Source organism: Scyliorhinus canicula, chromosome 18 (assembly GCF_902713615.1).
Source record: "Scyliorhinus canicula chromosome 18, sScyCan1.1, whole genome shotgun sequence".
Taxonomy (NCBI): Eukaryota; Metazoa; Chordata; class Chondrichthyes; order Carcharhiniformes; family Scyliorhinidae; genus Scyliorhinus; species Scyliorhinus canicula.
The window spans coordinates 102,737,335-102,756,829 of NC_052163.1; the positions used below are offsets into that span (position 1 = coordinate 102,737,335).

General features: G+C 45.2%; 1 protein-coding gene across 1 annotated transcript in view; it reads right to left on the minus strand.

The window, feature by feature from the left end:
- Positions 1–420: 420 nt before the first annotated feature.
- The window catches only part of LOC119952933 (mucin-16-like), a 306,095-nt gene continuing 287,020 nt past the window's right edge, over positions 421–19,495 (minus strand). Inside the window, exons 180-187 of the mRNA XM_038776568.1 lie at positions 18,653–18,813; positions 18,487–18,554; positions 13,988–14,157; positions 11,526–11,698; positions 11,232–11,299; positions 9,540–9,700; positions 3,488–3,600; positions 421–1,396 (exon numbers count right to left, since the gene is read on the minus strand). Of these exons, the coding sequence (XP_038632496.1) occupies positions 1,304–1,396; positions 3,488–3,600; positions 9,540–9,700; positions 11,232–11,299; positions 11,526–11,698; positions 13,988–14,157; positions 18,487–18,554; positions 18,653–18,813 (1,007 nt within the window). The 3' untranslated portion in view covers positions 421–1,303. The remainder of the gene's footprint in view (positions 1,397–3,487; positions 3,601–9,539; positions 9,701–11,231; positions 11,300–11,525; positions 11,699–13,987; positions 14,158–18,486; positions 18,555–18,652; positions 18,814–19,495) is intronic.

Consider the following 19,495-nt stretch of genomic DNA (forward strand, 5'->3'; position numbering starts at 1 on the left):
CGGGCAAGTAATCAGTATGGATTAATAAAGGATATTTGTGGTGTGATTACGTCAAATGGGACATGGAGATCTATGTAATCTATGTAATCTACTAAAGGGACTTTTAGAAGGATTTGAAAACTTGTATTAGAAAGGATATGTACAATTCCACAAGTTTAGGGTAAAGACATCACCCAGCTAACATGCTGATGTGGCAAGCACTACTAGCTGGATGCTTACAAGGGTAAACAGCCAGCTGGTGTCAAGCCTCAGATATCTCCAGGGCCCATATCAGTATTTTGAATGCCTGTTGACGTCTGTACTACCTCAAAGACCTGATTTAGCAGACAAAGCTAGCAGTGCAAGGCTGAGCCTGAAAGTAGCAAGAGGTTAGGAGGAGCCTCTAAGAGGTAGGCAAGACAGATAATTCTTGAGATAGCATACACGTAAAAATCTGCAAATTGTTTAATATAAACCTAAGGCAGGCAATGTTCAAATTTAAGCAACGTACTGCGCACATGACTCTCAATGTATAAATATTTCATGGTTTTTCAATTGGGTAGGGTCCTGCTTCAGAGACATTCTCTGGGGTAATGCTCCCCCAAAGCGTTGGTCAATAAACGTTTGTTCTGTACCTGTGGGCTCCCGAGATCATTTTGTATAGTAATCTGATCCACAACACACTGCTGTTATTAATTAAATACAGTCTCAACAATTGTTTAATTGAGTAGATTATTCTTCGATTTCATTACATGAAAGGATTTACAAAAATAGACAGCTTTGTAAATGTTCATCACCCAGAAAAATAATAATTTTATAAATACTTTGACCTATTTCTTCTGTCATCAAAATTATTTTAAATAGTTTACTAAAATTATACGATCAAAACATTTGAGCACAACAGTAATTCTATTGTCAAATTTCACGTCCTTGAAATTTGTGTAAAGACAATACAGATAAATGTAACATTTAAGAAAATGCAGAAGAGGTCTGATTAGTGTCAATAAGTTATGGCAACTGATTCACAAATGAAACATCCATAAAGAAAACACATTCTACTATTTGACATTTTTCTTGTTTTGTTTTTGGTTTAATACCTGAACATTCCGTCACCGATATAAAATCTATATTTTTCTTGAGTGCTTTCTTCAAGTATAATCTTTAATGTATCCAAGAGGAATGTAAAGAGTTCCAGCATATAACTGATTTTAGACTGGTTCCATATGGCTACATAACTGTCCTATGCTATTTCTACTTGAACCTACTTTATTTTGCATGGTTGCTACTTATTACCAAGATTAATTTTTATTGTCAGTTTTTCTTATCAGTAGAATTTTTGATGCAGAAAGTAGAAGCCAGAAGGGTTTTGCATCACATCGTAGGATGCATGGTTCTTTCTTTTCAAACAGAATGCAATCTGTAAGATTAAAATATTGTTGATTAGTAAACATACAAGAAATATTATAATTTATTAGGTAATTCTATAAATAATACTTGAAATGCTGCCTAAATAATACCAAAATACACTCATCTTCAGCTGCGTATGGCTAAGCTCTTCTATGTTGAGTCTGCTTTGTTAGAGAACGGTTCTATTTTACACATTGCTCTTTTAAAGTTGTATAGCAGAAGGGCAATTTACTGTGATGGGCAATCTACGTGTTTTGCTGCTCGCACTAATGGAGCAGCAGTACATGGCACTGAAAACAGAAATATTAATGACCACAGCCAATGATTTGAAGCAGTTCCAAATCTTTTGCCCACTGAAATCAAATATTGTCGGGAATAACATTCTGATGTTAATCAACACTCTCTCCTAACTTTTATCAATTGATGGCTTAGGAGGTATGGCTAGTGTTGTTTACTGTCATTTGCCACGATGTTTAAATTTACGGCAACTATTTCTCCAAATGCAAGTTGGAATTTTCTGTTTGACCAACACTGGCTCACCTGTGAAGCCGTGGCAGGGGAAGATTGGACATCTCGGAATTTCATTGGAAGTGATTAGGAAATAGAATACATCTGTTCTAATAGGGCTGAGAAAATTGAAATGAAACACGATATCCTCTGTTATTTATATCATAGTGTAATGTCCCAGGCAAATGACCACCCGGAAGCACTAACTGTAAGAAGCTCAAATATTTATTACACCTTCTCCTCCTGAAGGGTCGCTGGCGCCCGGCCCAAGAGGTATTTATGTCCCAGAGCCTCTGGATTAAGGGGGTAGCTCCATCCACAGACCACACTCAGGTGAAGCCCCAGGGTCTCTGAGGTGGCAGATCCCCTAGCCTCCTGCAGAGTTATATCACCTAGAAAGCACACGGCAGTTCTGGTACTTAGGATTACTGTTGGGACAGGCAAGCAATTGAAATGGCAGCTTTGGTCATGCAACAAGTTCACTTATGTAAAAATAATTGGCCTCCAACAAAACTGGGCTGCAATAGGGATTCAAGGCCCATTGTCGTGAAATATGACCCGTGACACAGGAAAATCAGCCAGGGTTAGGAGTGTAACCACAAGACACGTGAAAAGCCAAATGTACACGAAGATTCTGCCAGAATGGAATAACCTGTCCATACTCTCTTCATCAAAATTGCTGACTATGAGGGTGACTCTACAGTAATTAACTGGGGACAGATAATGGGAAAAAAATACATTCCAAGCACAGGGAGTAATGATTTGCACTCATCTCCAACCTAATGTTCTGTATTTCATGCTGCAATCTTTATTTCTGTAAGCATGATTATGATTTCAGTATAGCTTACTGCTGCAACCTCCCCTCCTATTCCCACACTGACCCATGAACGTTTGGCTCTTATTCTGTTCCAACTGACGAATTTGACTCCTATTCTGTTCCAACACACCCGATGAAGGAGCTGCGCTCCGAAAGCTAGTGATTCCAAACAAACCTGTTGGACTTTATTCTGGTGTTGTCGGGCTCTTCACTGTGCTCACCCCAGTCCAACGCCGGCATCCCCACACCATGTTCCAACTGAGTTCAGGAAGAGTGTCCTATTTCTCTCCTTGGGTAATATGCTGTTAAGCTGAGGTCTGAATGCTGACTTCAGTCACTTCAGACCTTCTCTATGACCTTTAGATATTTTACAGTGGGTGGTGCTGGTGGTATGATGGAGTCTGTTGATGCCCTTTCTTCCTTATTTGCTTGTCTTTCTTTCCAGATCTGAAGAAAGGACCCACCTGGAAAATTGACGGTATTTTCTCTCTGGAGATGCTGACTGACCTGCTCCGTGCTACCAACCCCCATTTTCATGTTTTGAGCAGGTTTTCTCGAAAAACGAAAGTAATAGAATTTATTCAGCACTTAAATTGAAATTATAATGATAATTCTGTGCTATTAAGCCTTAGAGACAAATGATTTTATGATTGAGTTGGCCAGTGATTTTATATGTCATGCCTACGTAATGCTCTTGTTCAGTCAATTTTCCATTACATACTGTACATTTCTAGACTTCAGGACTGTGCAAAATATTGAAAAATCCAATGTACATACCAGTAAACCCAACAGGAAGAGCAGAAGTAGAACGAAAAGTACACCTAGGACGATGAGTATGATTCCCCAATATGGAATTTCTATTTTGCTGGGAGAGATGGGTTCTTTAGCCTCTGCATAGAAAATACAGGATACAGGACAATTAATAGCGAAATATAATTGAATAAAATCTTCTCATTGCGATGATGTACAATAATTTACTTAAGTGTGAAATGTCCAGTCAATTTGAGTTACATGGGGTAGTTCTGCAATCTTGTATATCCAGTGGGGCTGCTGTAGGTAAAAGGAACTGGACTATGAGATAGAGCTACAGCACCATAGTTCTGATTCTCCGAGCAAGGTTCTCACGGGGATCACAAATTCATGCAATTATCCCTCGTATGGCCTAATTTGAATGAAGTTAAATGCAAAGGTGGACTTACAATGAAACACACAGCATGGCAGTGTGCGGCCCTGGCTAATGGGGAGGCCCCATACTGACAGGTGGCTGTGGGAGAACCAATTAGAGCCTGGTAGCTCTGAATTTTCAAAAAAGGCACATTCTTGGGCCTATCAGCAGGCAATGCAGAACCACATCTGGCTCTGATTGGAGGAGCCCCAGAGGGCAGGAAAATACTATCCCAGACATTGAGGAGTGGTGGAGACTTGAGAGCAGTTCAGACAGATCTCCTGATTGTCTGCTGTGAGTTTTTGAACTTTCCTTTTGTGAAACGGTAGCCAGGTCTTCGGCATTTGGGCTCGGCAGCCTGAGGCAAAAGTGAGGTTGGCGACCTTACATCAGGGTACGGGCCTGTGGGGCCTTCAGTAAGGACCAAGAAGGAGGCACTGGTCAACGGCCCTTGAGGAGAGCAGCGGGGCGACTCTTGACCTCCAGGCCAGGGCTGTAGGAGGCCGGGTGTTAGAAAATGAAACAAACAAAGAGCAGATGGCACGGCAGGCCAGATGAAGCCAACAGCAGCCAGGCTGCCAGACAGAAGCATGTGCGGTTGTTGAAGCTCCACCTGCCACCGCGCCCCCTCCCAACCTGAGCAAGAGGTGAGCAGTTGGGAGGTGCGAGAGCCAGGCAGGCACCAACGTGGCTTTTGGGGAGAAGCGGGGCGACCCAACCAGAGGCTTGGGCTGAGAGTCAAGAAAGCTGGGCAACTGAACCGACGAGGGTGAGAAGAGGGGTCAGATCAGGTAGCATTGAGGTGGGGGGGATCAGGAGAGCATTGATGTCATTTTGGGTGGGGTTTAATGCCATTTAGGGTAGGGGTTGTTGTCATTTGGGACAGGTCACCATGTCACCAGAGGGTGGGGTGTGACTTGGGGGCCCAGCAAAGAGGAGAGCGCTGGGCCACCAAAACGTTAAGGGCACCTTTGGTTAAATGTACAATACATTAGAAGAAGTTTACTACTCAGTACCACACGTAAAAAAAGACAGTTTTGAAAAAGATTGTTCACTCTATGACATTGTGTGAAAAGTTAACTTCAACTTTAGCTGACCCAAAGCAGTGTTACCTATATCAGATTGTTTTGGTAGATATCCTCAGTGCCTTTAATCCAACTGTGATAGTCTGGGCAATACAACTCACATAGTTGCAGACATTGCGATACCACCATTACTATCTCAGACCAATGGCTCTATAGTACCAACTTTAACAGTGTACATTCACAACATGGACTACAGTGGCTCAAAGAGGTGGCTCACCACCACTTGTTCAACGGAAATTAGGTTTGGCCAATAAATCTTGCCTATTCAGGTTATGCCCATGTCCCATGAACAAAAGCTAGGTGTGGTAACATGGCATGTTTAAGGGGTCGGGTTTCACAGACCACGTGATCGGCTCGGGGCCAATCATGTGGGAGTACACGAACCCCAGCCAATAGGGAGGGTGCTGACGTGTAAAGGTATGTTGTATAGTGTTCTTTGCTTGTTACGTCATTAATAAACCCTCTTTTCTTTTAATGGAAGTCTCCAGTTTATGTTTCAAGCCACCACTTGGTGACGAGATAAAAGTTTTCGATCTAAGCTGACAGTCATCGTGAATTTAGGTGGAAGAAGGAACAATTGAGAAAGTAGAGAAGCTCCAGAAAGTTTCAGAATCATTTAAATTGTGAGTGGAAAAGTCTCTAATTGGGAATCTAGACCCATTTGACATCGGGGTCAAGTCATGGAGTCAGTACATCGAACTGCTCTGGTTCTTCTTTAACATGAACAAGATCACAGGCAAGGATAGGCAGAAGTTTGCGGGCCCCAAAAGTACAATTTGATTAGGAACCTCACAGTCCTGGAGGCACCCAACTCAAAGACCTTGGCCGGGATTCTCCCTTTTGGGGACTAAGTCCCCACGCCCGCCGGAAAATGGGCGAGAACACTCTGAACTTTTTCCTCGAAGGTCCGGGGCGATTCTCCATTTTCCAGGGGGCTAGCAGAGCCCCGGTGGCGTCATGCAGCTCAGGCTGCCAGCTGGGTCCTGCTGTCCAGACCGCACGGCCTGCATGCGGAGTAAGGTAGGTCCCCCACAGATCGCGATGGCCCACCGATCGGTGGCCCCAGGTCGCGGGCCTGGCCACCGCTGAGCCCCCCCACCCCCCCGGAGTCAGATTCTTGCTGCCCCCCCACCACGGCCGCGGTTCCCAGCTCCCGCCGGGTGGTGCCAGATGTAAACCACGCCGGCGGAGAGCGGCCAGTCAACCGCGAAGAATCGCTGTGGGGGCCTGTTCCAATGACCTCCGACCAGCGCTGCATCGACCGCACGCACGCGCGCGCGACTGGCAGGTCTGCAGAGAATTGTGGAAGCGCGCTGCAGCAGATTTTCAGCGTGAACGGCTATTCTCCTCCCCCGCGCCGGGTGTGATTCTGGCACGGAGGGTCAGAGAATCCCGCCCCCTGATTAGATAGTGAAATTGGTTAAAGAATATTATCACCTAAGGTCCTCGATTATCCTCTAACACTATAAGCTTAACTCTGCAGTGAGGGACCATGAAGAGTTTGTCTCAGCCTTCATAGTCAGGCTTCGCCAGCTTGCGGAGCGCTGTGAGTTTGGGACCATGCTGAATGACATATTGTGCAACCAGCTTGTTTGCAGAATGATTGGCTTGGGATGACGAGTGCAGAAACCCTGAAAGACGACAGCAGGATTGTGCTCCATGGAGGTGGCACCTCTGCAATCCTAGAAATCTGTTGAACTGCAGATTGCAGGGTTGCTGTGATACCCTCCAACCCCTTTGAAGACTGCAATCCACAGACACAAGGGCAGCAGTCTGAGGTTACACGTAAATAAGCTGAGTTTTTATGACATGGTCTGAGATTGCACTCAGACACTGGGCCATTGCTGCCCAGTCCTGCAGTGGAAGCTGTGATATTAGCTATGAGACATTGTGTTAAAATAGAGTTGACCACAACTCCCGTGCTGGGAAAGATGGGCTCCACGCTCTGTGAAAAACCATGTGCTGGTTTCGTGCTGGACTCCTCCATGCTCCTTGATGGTTTTCTAGATTCCCAATACACCAAGCATTTCATTGTGCATACCCCTCAAAGTTCGTCAGTAGATATCCCATCAAAGTTCTCATCTGAGTATTCCAAAGACGAAGCAATCTTGTCATTTGGTACCTCATTGAGTATATGAAGGAGGAATGGAACAATGACTTGGTTGTGGTGCCAGGATGGATGGGAGTGCACAAAAAGAGGTGATTGGAAATCAGCAGAGAGCTCGAATGAGGGTGGTGCGATGGGAGAAGGGTCATTATGTATTTTTTTAAATTTAGACTGCCCAATTCATTTTTTCCAGTTAAGGGGCAGTTTAGCATGGCCAATCCACCTACCCTGCACATCTATGGGTTGTGGAGGCGAAACCCACGCAAATACAGGGAGAAACATGGGCAGCACGGTAGCATTGTGGATAGCACAATTGCTTCACAGCTCCAGGGTTCCAGATTCGATTCCGTCTTGGATGACTGTCTGTGCGGAGTCTGCACATCCTCCCCGTGTGTGCGTGGGTTTCCTCCGAGTGCTCCGGTTTCCTCCCACAGTCCAAAGATGTGCAGGTTAGGTGGATTGGCCATGCTAAATTGCCCTCAGTGTCCAAAATTGCCCTTAGTGTTGGGTGGGGTTACTGGGTTATGGGGATAGGGTGGAGGTGTTGACCTCGGGTAGAGTGCTCTTTCCAAGAGCCGGTGCAGATTCGATGGGCCGAGTGGCCTCCTTCTGCACTGTAAATTCTATGAATGTGCAAACTCATGGACAGTGACCCAGAGCCGGGATCGAACCTGGGACCTCGGCGCCGTGAGACAGCAATGCTAACCACTGCGCCAGATGTGTCATTATGTATGAGGGTACCATCATCTTGAATGGTTGCCGTCCAAGCACTGCCACTGCCTCAGAAATATCTATCTCAATAATGGTCAGCTCCCCCTCCTCCATGGGGTTATAACCTGTGGGCAGCACTGCATCCAGTTCCCTAGAAGCCTGCCATTCACCTCCATGACTAGTTGCTCCCACTGGCTGAAATTCTCCAGTCATTGCAATTCCCTTTTACCGCTGGCGGGCACCCCCGCCAGCAGGTTTCCTGGTGGCATGAGGTGGCTACAATGGGAAATCCCACTGACAGGCAGTGGGAGTAAAGAATCTCGCTGCCCACGAATGGCGTGCTGCTGAAAAACACGCTGCTGGTGGACCAGAAAATCCAGCCCATTGTCTCCTGAGTATTCACCTTGAGGCCTCTTCACCCCGTGCAGATGCAGGACATTGCTCCTCATTTCCAACTCCTCCGCCAAGGCACCCAGTACAATGTCTGGAAACGATGTGTCGTCATTCTCCCGGTTGTGCTATTTTTAATTATTTTTCCCAGGGCAAATTGACACCCTACAGCTCCCAGTGACAATGCATCTCCTTCCTGAGATGTGCACGCTACCTTTATAAGTGACACTAGCCACTCAGGTTATTGGCCCCTTGCTGATGCATCCAGCCTATCAACGACGAGGTCAGCCATGATTGGGTCATAAAATCATGAGAATGATGGTGCATTTCAATCACTGAACTGGAGTCAAACATACATTGCCCATTTTTGAACGCTGTTGAATTTAGCTCCCAATTCAAAAACAGACACTGGTTTCAATGCTAAGTTGAAACTTTGACTGCACCAGGCATGAAACCCAGCGTCCTGTTGTTCAAAATCTCATTTACAGCCATCATGTTAGTTGCAACATTATTTTGAAAGTTCTTTTTAAGTGTTCTTGTTGATGGGCTTAGTATTTATAACTATTAACTGACTTTGTCAAATAATGTTTATTGCTAATTCCCACAAGAGCAAAACCTGAAAAACTCCAAAATGAATTGTACATTATCAATGATAGCCGGGATGCCTTTTTCAAAACTGCACCCCTGGTGTCTTTGTAGAGAAAGTATAGTCACCAGGTTTTTTATAATCTGCGTAACTCATTAATGATTGAGCTAACTCCCTCCATCCACCTACCTTGACCTTCCAGTGACTCTGCCACTGCTTCTACTGTAGGTGGGAAATAAAGCAACTCGTTAGCATGGTAGCCTTGTGGATAGCACAATTGCTTCACAGCTCCATGGTCCCAGGTTCGATTCCGGCTTGGATCACTGTCTGTGTGGAGTCTGCACATCCTCCCCGTGTGTGCGTGTGTTTCCTCCGGGTGCTCCGGTTTCCTCCCACAGTTCAAAGATGTGCAGGTTAGGTGGATTAGCTATGATAAATTGCCCTTCGTGTCCAAAATTGCCCTTGGTGTTGGGTGGGGTTACTGGGTTATGGGGATAAGGTGGAGGTGTTGACCTTGGGTAGGGTGCTCTTTCCAAGAGCCGGTGCAGACTCGATGGGCCGAATGGCCTCCTTCTGCACTGTAAATTCTATGATATCTATGATATCTTCCTACTTGGACCATGTCAAATTCAGAACTCTGCTCATTATCACTATTTGACCCCGAGCCCCAAAAACAAATCACTTGTGTCCATTTTTTGCACAGCAGTCAACTAGCCTTAATTCATATTAAGTACTAATTCAAATGAACTATTTATAAATAAAGGCAATTAGAGTTGATACTTTACCCACTGTCAAACTGTCATTGCGCAGCATGTAGACATTTCCAAGCAAGCTTGTTTTACTTGTTCCAGTAGCAAATTCTGTCCTGACTCTTTCTGCCGTCACTGGTTCATTTCCAATATTTGGATTGAAGTAACATCTGCTGGTAACTTCAACTGATCCAGACCTATAGGGGATATTCAAAGTTAAAGAAAATGTAATTTTCTTTCACAAATGTGGGTAACATAAATGAATGAATAGCTTGACAATGCACAGACAACTCATAGACAATGAAATATTTAAGATTCAATGAGTCGGTCTATACCACAAATGTTTGCACATCAAATTTGAATCAAGGTATCTTATCCTAAATATTTGTATGAGTGCAACAAATGTAGTTAAATTTTAATTTGCACAGTATCATTTTGCAATGTAGCCTGAAGAAGTTCAGCATTCTGTAATAAACTGCATCAAAGTTTCAGGATGCACTCTGTCACTTAGGCATCTTTAAGGCATCTCGACATACATGGATAGGATGCGTATAAAGGGATATGGAACTAGGAAGTGCTGACGGTTTTGGCTCAAGATCGTAGCATGACCAGTAAAGGCTTGGAGGGCTGAAGGGCCTGTTCCTGTGCTGTATTGTTCTTTGTTCTTTGTACATTTCATGTCTGTTGCTCCCCATGTGACATGGTTCACAGTGTAGTGAATCAGAAAACAGTTTTAAACCCTGATGTTGGGCTTATGCCCCTGTTCAGAGTTGTATACATAGAACATAGAACAGTACAGCACAGAACAGGCCCTTCGGCCCTCGATGTTGTGCCGAGCCATGATCACCCTTCTCAAACCCACGTATCCACCCTATACCCGTAACCCAATAACCCCCCCCCCCCCCCCCCTTAACCTTACTTTTTACGACACTACGGGCAATTTAGCCTGGCCAATCCACCTAACCCGCACATCTTTGGACTGTGGGAGGAAACTGGAGCACCCGGAGGAAACCCACGCACACACGGGGAGGACGTGCAGACTCCACACAGTCAGTGACCCAGCCGGGAATCGAACCTGGGACCCTGGAGCTGTGAAGCATTTATGCTAACCACCATGCTACCGTGCTGCCCCAGGGTTGACACAGGAACATTTGAATAAAGCATGGAATCCCTACAGTGCAGAAGGAAGCCATTCAGACAATCAAGTCTGCACCAACCCTCTGAAAGAGCCCCCCCCCCCCCCCCCCCCCACCACTGCCCACCCAATCCCCGTAACTCCACCTAACCTTTAGACACTAAGGGCAATTTAGAACGGCCAATCAACCTAACCTGCACATCTTTGGATTGTGGGAGGAAACCAGAGCACCCAGTGGAAACCCACGCAGACATGGGGAGAATGTACAAACTCCACACATGTAGTCACCCAAGAGCAGAATTGAATCCAGGTCCCTGATGCTCTGAGGCAGCAGTGTTAATTCCCAACATCTGGCTGGATTGAGTGCCTGGCTGGGGGACGGAACCTGAAACTCGTGGCAGGAAGATGTAACCAGAAACTTGGGGAGTGATCACTCGCAATCCACATAGGGTTGAGGACTCTGGGTCATGATCAGGTCAGTGGACTGAGTGGAGGGGAGGGAAGAGAAAGATCAGGATTGGTGATGGGGCAGCCAAAGCCTTTTCTTTTGCTCTATTTCGATGATTTCCGACAAGCACAATAAATCCTCTTACCTCAGTCTTATAACTCTATTATTGCGGTAGTTGTTCTTTAAAGAGCTCTTCTTAAACAATCCTGTGAGCTGAAAAATATACACTTTGGTAAGTTCAGATTGCATTCAGAAATGTCAAATGAATCTTACAATGTTGAAACCAAGATCCATGAAATCGATTATAATTTATTTTTTCAATCACACGTCAGGAATTCAATAACTCTCCAGTGAGAATTTTTTTTGAAATCAACTAATGCATCTGGTCTTCTGCACAAAAAGCTTACATTTCAAACAGTGTCTGGAAGATAATCCTTACCATTCTGGTAACATTGGCAGCAATGCCTCGATATTGCGGGGAATTTGGATTATTAAGTGCTTCAGTAAAATTTCTGTTTATTATCGTGAAGTTAAGCTCAAATGAGAGGTCCCCGTCCCGGACTGCAGGTAAAGATATAGCTGGTGACGTAGTTGGTTCTGATTCTCGATGACCTGAAATTAAGATGAGAAATGTAAATATGCTGCTCACAGTTTCAGCAAGAATATCACTTATTATTGAAGTTCTGAAATGTACGACAAAAAACATTCAAAGTTAATTTTATGTTTCTAAAAATTAGACGTGGAGGCCGAGACTGTAACCCTGCAGCAAACGCGGGCGCAATTGGCGACGTGGGTACAAAATCCCATGAGAGGCCATAAGGGAGATTCTTGACGGTGAGATCTTGCGATGCGATCGTTCCCCACCCCCCACCCCGCCCGCCATTGACGTAACGGGTTTCCCACTCAGAAAGGTTGGTAACCTCATTTAAATACAGTATCTTCCCATTAGTGGGCTTTCCCACTGGATCACCTTCCCACATTGGGATTTTCTCCCTTGCTGATGTGACGCCACTTAGACGAGATTTACAACAGATCTGGGGCAACGTGCTGGTGCTGCACCGGTAAGGGAGAGGGACATGGGTGGGTCATGCCCTGGGAACAGTGCCAGAATGCAGTGTCAAGGGACAGTGCTGGGGGGGGGGGTGGGGGTGGTGGGTGCACAGTTTTCTTTGGAGTGCCCCATAGTGTGGCAGGAGCGTGTTCCTTGTTTTTTTTTAAATTGGACATTGGGTTGCCATTTTTAAAGTCTGGAAAGTCGATGCTGCATGTTCTTTCAGGTCCCGCCCTGGCACACCTCAAGGAATTTTTTCTTCTTAAGTGCTGAACAATATGGCGAGAAAAACTGGCTGTGCAGCACTCAGAAGAAAAACATTCTGCCCATAATACCTATTCACCTTCTGGGTGTGTTATAACCCATGTGAGATCTACGGGGACGGACCAATTAGCCTCGCCATCAACCTCTAAGAATATGAGCTTCCTCACTGAGGGGCGGTGGCCCATCAGCAGTTATGGACTCTGGCGATAAAAGCTCAGCCTGAATGGGAGTCGAGCAGAGCAGTCAAACCCGGGACCCAAAGCGTATTGTGTAAATAATTGTTTATTAATAAAAACAAGTTCCTTTATCCCTCTCGTGTGGACTCCTCTCTGGTCACGAAAGGTAGTAATCTATATTGAATAATTTTTTAACAACTTCTGTTCTCATGATCTGTTTCTTGATTATTCATTAGCAGACATGCTAATGGGCCAGTACTCTGCTGGCGCAAATTCTGAGCAATACCTGGCCCAGCGGCCATTCTAACTGCTGGTGACGGAGTTAGCGATAAAGAGCCTGGCAGCTGGAGCTGTTTTTAAATGCTCCACTTACCACACAATCACTGCAGCCGCCACAATGGCTCAGAGAAGACCTGTCCTGAGGTTGGGGGTCCAAGGTAGACCCACAGCTCCATGCCAGTAAGGAGTGGAGGGACATCTTCCTATCCAGCGTGGGCGGCAGACTCAATCTTGACTTCTTGAACATTGCCTGGGAAGTGGCAGAAGAGGCAGTCAGCACTGCCAGTCTCACCAGGAGGAGACAGTTGGTGATCCGGAGGGGTGGGAGTCACTGGAGAACCCTCTGTCTTGAGAGCGGCAGAAAACCAGGAAGGGTTCCATATGCCGCGGTCGAGGTGTCTTCTGGTTGAGGTGAGCTCAGCGGATCCCCTGCTTCCTCTGCAATGGGACAGCGCTTCTGAGGTGTGCCAACATCTGGTCGTGCTCCTGGTTGTGCTTGTCCCTTGATGATACATCTGGATTACGAGGGTCTCCAGAGGGGCGGCCTGCATGGGCTCCCAGATCACCAGAGGCCTTTTGATCATTTAAAGGACACAGGCAGCACTCAGCAGTGTAAGCAGCCAGGAGTCTGTAAGTAGCGCCAAAGGGGTATGTTTAAAAGACAAACCTGCTGGAAAAGTAGTCTGAGCCAGGTCACCTCGATACCAAGGGGACATCCAAGTCCACATAACTGGCACCATGTCATTACTTTCTACTGGCCCTGGCCCAGAGCAGCCATCTTCCAGCAAGCCCAACATTTTTTCAGTGTTTTTTTTTTAGCCTCCCACTCCCTCTGCCATGGTGCCCAGTCCACATTTGCAAACACTTGTAGTAATTCTTGCCCACGAGACCTCCACCTGAGTGGAGCATCGTCGAAGGGCGGAGCAGACTTTTGTCGCAAATCTCATTATCGCCACCAGCGAGGGACCGGAGCATGGCACCTGAATTGGTAACGGGCACGGACTTTGACTTTGGCCGGACGCCCGATTCTCCGCCTGATCACGGTTCATGTTTGAGGTGTCACGAGGCAGAGATATTTGCCCAGTATAGTTGCTGCTCAAGTTTTATTATTTAATTTGTATCAGGACATACCATTTACATAGAGGCTGTTTTCATTCAGTGAATAACTTCCTAATGCAGTGACTTTTTCAGTGTTGTCTCTGAATTCATTATAAACAGTGACTGCATCAACTTCTTTCACAGTGGGATTATTTTTAAAAGAACAAGATGTTTCAACCTTAGTATTGCCTCGATTTCCAGGCCTGTGGAAGGAAAGGAACAATGAATGCGTGAAAATCACCGATTTATTATTGGCACTAAAATCCCAAAGGATTGGAACTCTGTGAATATTGTACCGTTATTTAAAAAAGGGTGCAAGGGATAAATAAGCCAGAAAATTACAGGCCGGTCAGTCTGGTGTGAAAATAATTCTGAGAGACAGGATAAATCATTCCTTGCAAAGGCGTGAATTGACCAGGGATAGTCAGCATGGTTTTGTTCGGAGCCGATCATGTCTTACTAACGTAATATAATTTTTTGAGGCAGTAACAAGGAGAATTGATGAGGGTAGTGAGGGCAGCACGGTAGCATTGTGGATAGCACAATTTCTTCACAGCTCAAGGATCCCAGGTTCGATTCCGGCTTGGGTCACTGTCTGTGTGGAGTCTTCACATCCTCCCCGTGTGTGCGTGGGTTTCCTCCGGGTGCTCAGGTTTCCTCCCACAGTCCAAAGATGTGCAGGTTAGGTGGATTGGCCATGATAAATTGCCCTTAGTGTCCAAAATTTCCCTTAGTGTTGGGTGGGGTTACTGGGTTATGGGGATAGGGTGGAGGTGTTGACCTTGGGTAGGGTGCTCTTTCCAAGATGCGGTGCAGACTCGATGGGCTGAATGGCCTCCTTCTGCACTGTAAATTCTAAAATAATTCTATGATATAGTGCTGTGGATGTTCTCGACATGAATTTCAGTAAGGCATTTGACAAGTTCCCACCTAGCAGACTGGTCAGAAAAGAGATCAAATGGGATACTGTGGAAGGTGACAGCTTGGATCCAAAATTGGCTCATTGACAGGAAGCAAATGTCAATGGATGTTTTTGCAAATGGAAAACTGTGGCAGGGTTCAGTATTGGAGCCCTGGCTGTTTGTTATATACATTAATAATTTAGAATTAAATGGGATGATTGAGAAGATGACGCAAAAAATTGGCCGTGTAATTAATAGCGAAGATAGCTGTTGACTCCAGAATGACATCAAAGGTTTGGTTAAGGGGGCAGAGACGTGGCAAATGGAATACAATCCAGAAAAGTGTGTGATAATGGGTGGAATTTTTCCCCAAAATATTAGATCTCCCTAACGTAAATGCCATTATGTCTCAGGGGAGTTTGCAGCTATAATGGGTTTTGTGCCTATGGTGAATAGGCCTGGAACATCCCGCACCCCCCCCCCCGCCCCCCCCCCCCCCCCCCCCCCCCCCGGGAACATCCCCCCCCCCTCCCCCCATGTATTTTGGAAGACAAACACAGCATAGGAATAGTCAATAAACAGGAGGATATTGAGAGGGGATGAGGAAGTAAGATACTTTGGAGTGAATGTCCACAGGTCCTTAAATGTGGTAGAGTAGGTAGACAAGGTGGTCAAGGAAGCTTACGGAATGCTTTCCTTTTTTGAGCAAAGTATTGAATACAAAAGCTGGATGTGACAATGGAACTGTTTAAAATGCTGGTTAGGCCGCACCTGGAGTTTTGTGCACAGTTCTGGTCACCACATTACAGGAAGGACCTAATTGCTCTGAAGAGAGTGCAGAGATCTACAAGAATGTTGCCTGGGCTTGAAAATTGCAGCTATGAGGTGAAATTGGATGGGAAAGGGTTGTTTTCCTCAGAGCAGATGAGGCTCAGGGATGACCTAACTGAGATGCACAAAATTATGAGGGGCCTGAATAGGGTAGACAGGAAAGACATGTTTCCTCTAACTGAGTGGTCAATTACTGGGGGCATAGAATTAAGGTGATTGGTGAAAATAATAGAGGGGACATGAGGAAAAATCTTCTCACCCAGAGTGTGGTGGGCATCTGGAATTTGCTGTCTAAGTGGGTGGTTGAGGCTGAAATGCTCAACTCATTTAAAAAGTACCTTGATCTGCATCTGAAGCACTGTAACCTGCAAAGCTACGGACCGGCCGCTGGAAAGTGGGATTAAAATAAGTGGCTAGATAGGTAACACGGTGGCGCAGTGGTTAGCACTGCAGCCTCACAACGCCGAGGTCCCAGGTTCGATCCCGGCCCTGGGTCACTGTCCGTGTGGAGTCCACACATTCTCCCTATGTTTGCGTGGGTTTCGTCCCCACAACCCAAAGATGTGCAGGTTAGGTGGATTGGACATGTCAATTACCCCTTAATTGGAAAAAATGAATTGGGTACTCTAAATTTATTTTTTTAAAGTGGCTAATTTACTTTTTTCTCTTTTTTTGGCTGATGCAAACATGATGGGTTGAATGGGCTCTTTCTGCACCCAAAGTTTTCTGTGGTTCCAATATTGAACAATTTTGGACATTAAGGTCAATTTATCATGGCCAATCCACCTAACCTGCACATCTTTGGACTGTGGGAGGAAACCGGAGCACCCGGAGGAAACCCACGCACACACGGGGAGGATGTGCAGACTCCGCACAGAGAGTGACCCAAGCTGGAATCGAATTTGGGACCCTGGAGCTGTGAAGCAATTGTGCTATCCACAATGCTACCATGCTGCCCTCACTCACTGTTTGACATCATAAGTAAGAAGTCTTACAACACCAGGTTAAAGTCCAACAGGTTTGATTCAAACACGAGCTTTCGGAGCGCGGCTCCTTCCTCAGGTGAATGGCGAGGTATTCACCTGAGGAAGGAGCCGCGCTCCGAAAGCTCATGTTTGAATCAAACCTGTTGGACTTTAACCTCGTGTTGTAAGACTTCTTACTGTGCTCACCCCAGTCCAACGCCGGCATCTCCACATCATGACATCATAAGAGAAAGGCTCCAGGCAAGCAGACTGTCCCTGTCCAGCATTTTACTATTGAGCAGATAGCAGCAGAAAGAGCTCTGTCCAGATAAATTGCCTGGCCCTCATGTACACTGTGGACTACTGGAATTTTTAAATTTCTGTGCCTGTGCTTTCATGACTAATCTATCTAGCTCTGCCTCATAAATATTCAAAGACTCCTCCTCATTAAATGAGCGACCCCTTATTTTTAAACAATGACCCCCTAAGACTAGATTCTCCGACATGTGGAAACATCCTCTCCACATCCTGCCAAGACCCTTCAGGATCTTTAAAGGTTTTGATCAAGTAACCTCTTACTCTTCTAAACTCTAGGGGATACAAACCTAACGTGTCCAACCTTCCCTTATCAGACAATTTTGCCCATTCTTTGTATTAGTCTCGTAAACCTTCTCAGAACCGTTTCTAACACATGTCCTTCTTTCTTTAAAAAGGGAGACCAATACTGTACACACACTCCCAATGTGGCCTCACTAATGTCCTGGACAACTGAAGCATAACTTCCCTACTTTTGTCATCAATTCCTCTCACCATTAGCTTTCCTAATCACTTGCTGTCTCTGTATATCAGCCTTCTGTGATTCATGCACTCGGACATCCAGACCCCTCTGTATCTAAGAGCTCTGCAATCTCTCACATAGATAAATAATATGCTTCTTTTTTATTCCTCCTGCCAAAATGTGGAATTTCACATTTGCCCACATTATACTCCATTTGCCAGATCTTTGCCCATTCACTTAACCCATCTATATTCCTTTTTAGCCTCCTCTTCACAGGCCCAGCTTATGAACCCCACTCCCATGAACTTTGACAAGGGTAACTGCAGACTTCAGTGTGAATTGAATAGAATAGAATATGCAGTGCAGAAGGAGGCCATTCGGCCCATCGAGCCTGCACCAACCCACTTAAGCCCTCACTTCCACCCGATCCCCCTAACCCAATAACCCCTCCTAACCTTTTTGGACAGCGGGCATGGTCTAATTTCCAAAGCAGTCATACCTCAATTATATTCACACTGTATACTGACATTGACGGTCAAGTGATCAAGATTCATTTTCAGTATTTCTTTACATAGTGGTGCAATCTGATAATAGCCATTATTTTAATTAGGAAAATTCAAAGATTAATAAACTGAAAAAAGCAAGACTTTTAATTGCAGATGACTACATTGCCGAACACTTCTACTCTGGGATTGCTGTCCCTTCTCATTCTGCTCCCACTCCAACCTCTCTACCAATGGCCTTTGACACTATTCCAATGAAAATCATTTATCGTCTTCCTTCTGGGAATTTAGCAGCTCTTCTACCTCAACACCTTTAGAATGTAAATATATGTCTTGCCTTCATATTCCTTGTATCTTCATAATATCTTAAAATTATTCTATTGCGTGTGCATGTACGTGTGTGTGTGCACGTGTGTGCGTCTTCAATTGACTGACCTACTAAATACTTCCAACATTTGTTTTAAACAAATTAAGTTTTGTAACAAAGGCATTACCAAACTCACAACAAGCTTCTGTATAAATATTTTGATGCTGGTAATGAACAGAGTCCTACCTGAAAGATGCGAGCTTACAATTTGAGAATGCTTTCTTTATCTTGCTCTTTCTGTACAGCTTGTTGAGCTTTGAAAAAAGTCGACAGTAAACGTGTTAGAGAGAGGAGCACACCATCATTTCTGATTCCCATCGATCAATAATGTACAATTCCAGTATAGACTTACCGAATTGATAACATGGCGTGATGTGGATTTATATGAGGAGGAATTGAGGTTTTGTAAATCTGTTGTGAATGTCAGATTGCTCAGAGTGAAGGTGACATTAAAGTCAGTTTGTCCTGTCCCCTCATTCGGAAGTTGTGTCACTATCACAACGGGTCCTTCAGCTGTAAGTAATAAATAAATAATTAAATAGGAAATGGGGTAACATGAAATTATGTGGTAGAACCTTCCCTAACTTCACCCACTACAGTTTAAATCGATTGCCATGTCCCTAAAATCTGATCTGGCCCATGAACTTGGTTTAGAAATCAGATGGGCCTGGAATTGGGAGCACAGAGTGTAGGTTGCTTTTGTTGCTATTGACTCCGGTAGCAGTGTTTGTGCCACTTGAGCATCATAATCAGACAAGCAGCCTCCCTGTAATGGGGGAACAGGTGGAGGGCGCTAGTGGTTTGAGAATGCAGGAGAGTGCACATTGAACTTCTGTGACTGAAATGCAGCCAGAATGATTCGCTCACAAACAAACTCTACTTCCTCTCTATCGTTTTATGTAAGGACGGCACGGCAGCACAGTGGTTAGCACTGTTGCTTCACAGTGTCACGGTCCCGGGCTTGATTCCCGGCTTGGGCCATTCTGTGCGGAGACTGCACATTCTTTCCTTTTCTGTGTGGGTTTCCTCCGGGTGCTCCGGTTTCCTCCTACAAGTCCCGAAAGATGTTCTTGTTAGGTGATTGGACATTCTGAATTCTCCCTCCGTGTACCTAAAAGACAGGGAAGTATGGCGACTAGGGGATTTACACAGCAACTTCATTGCAGTGTTAATGTAAGTCTACACGTGCCACTAA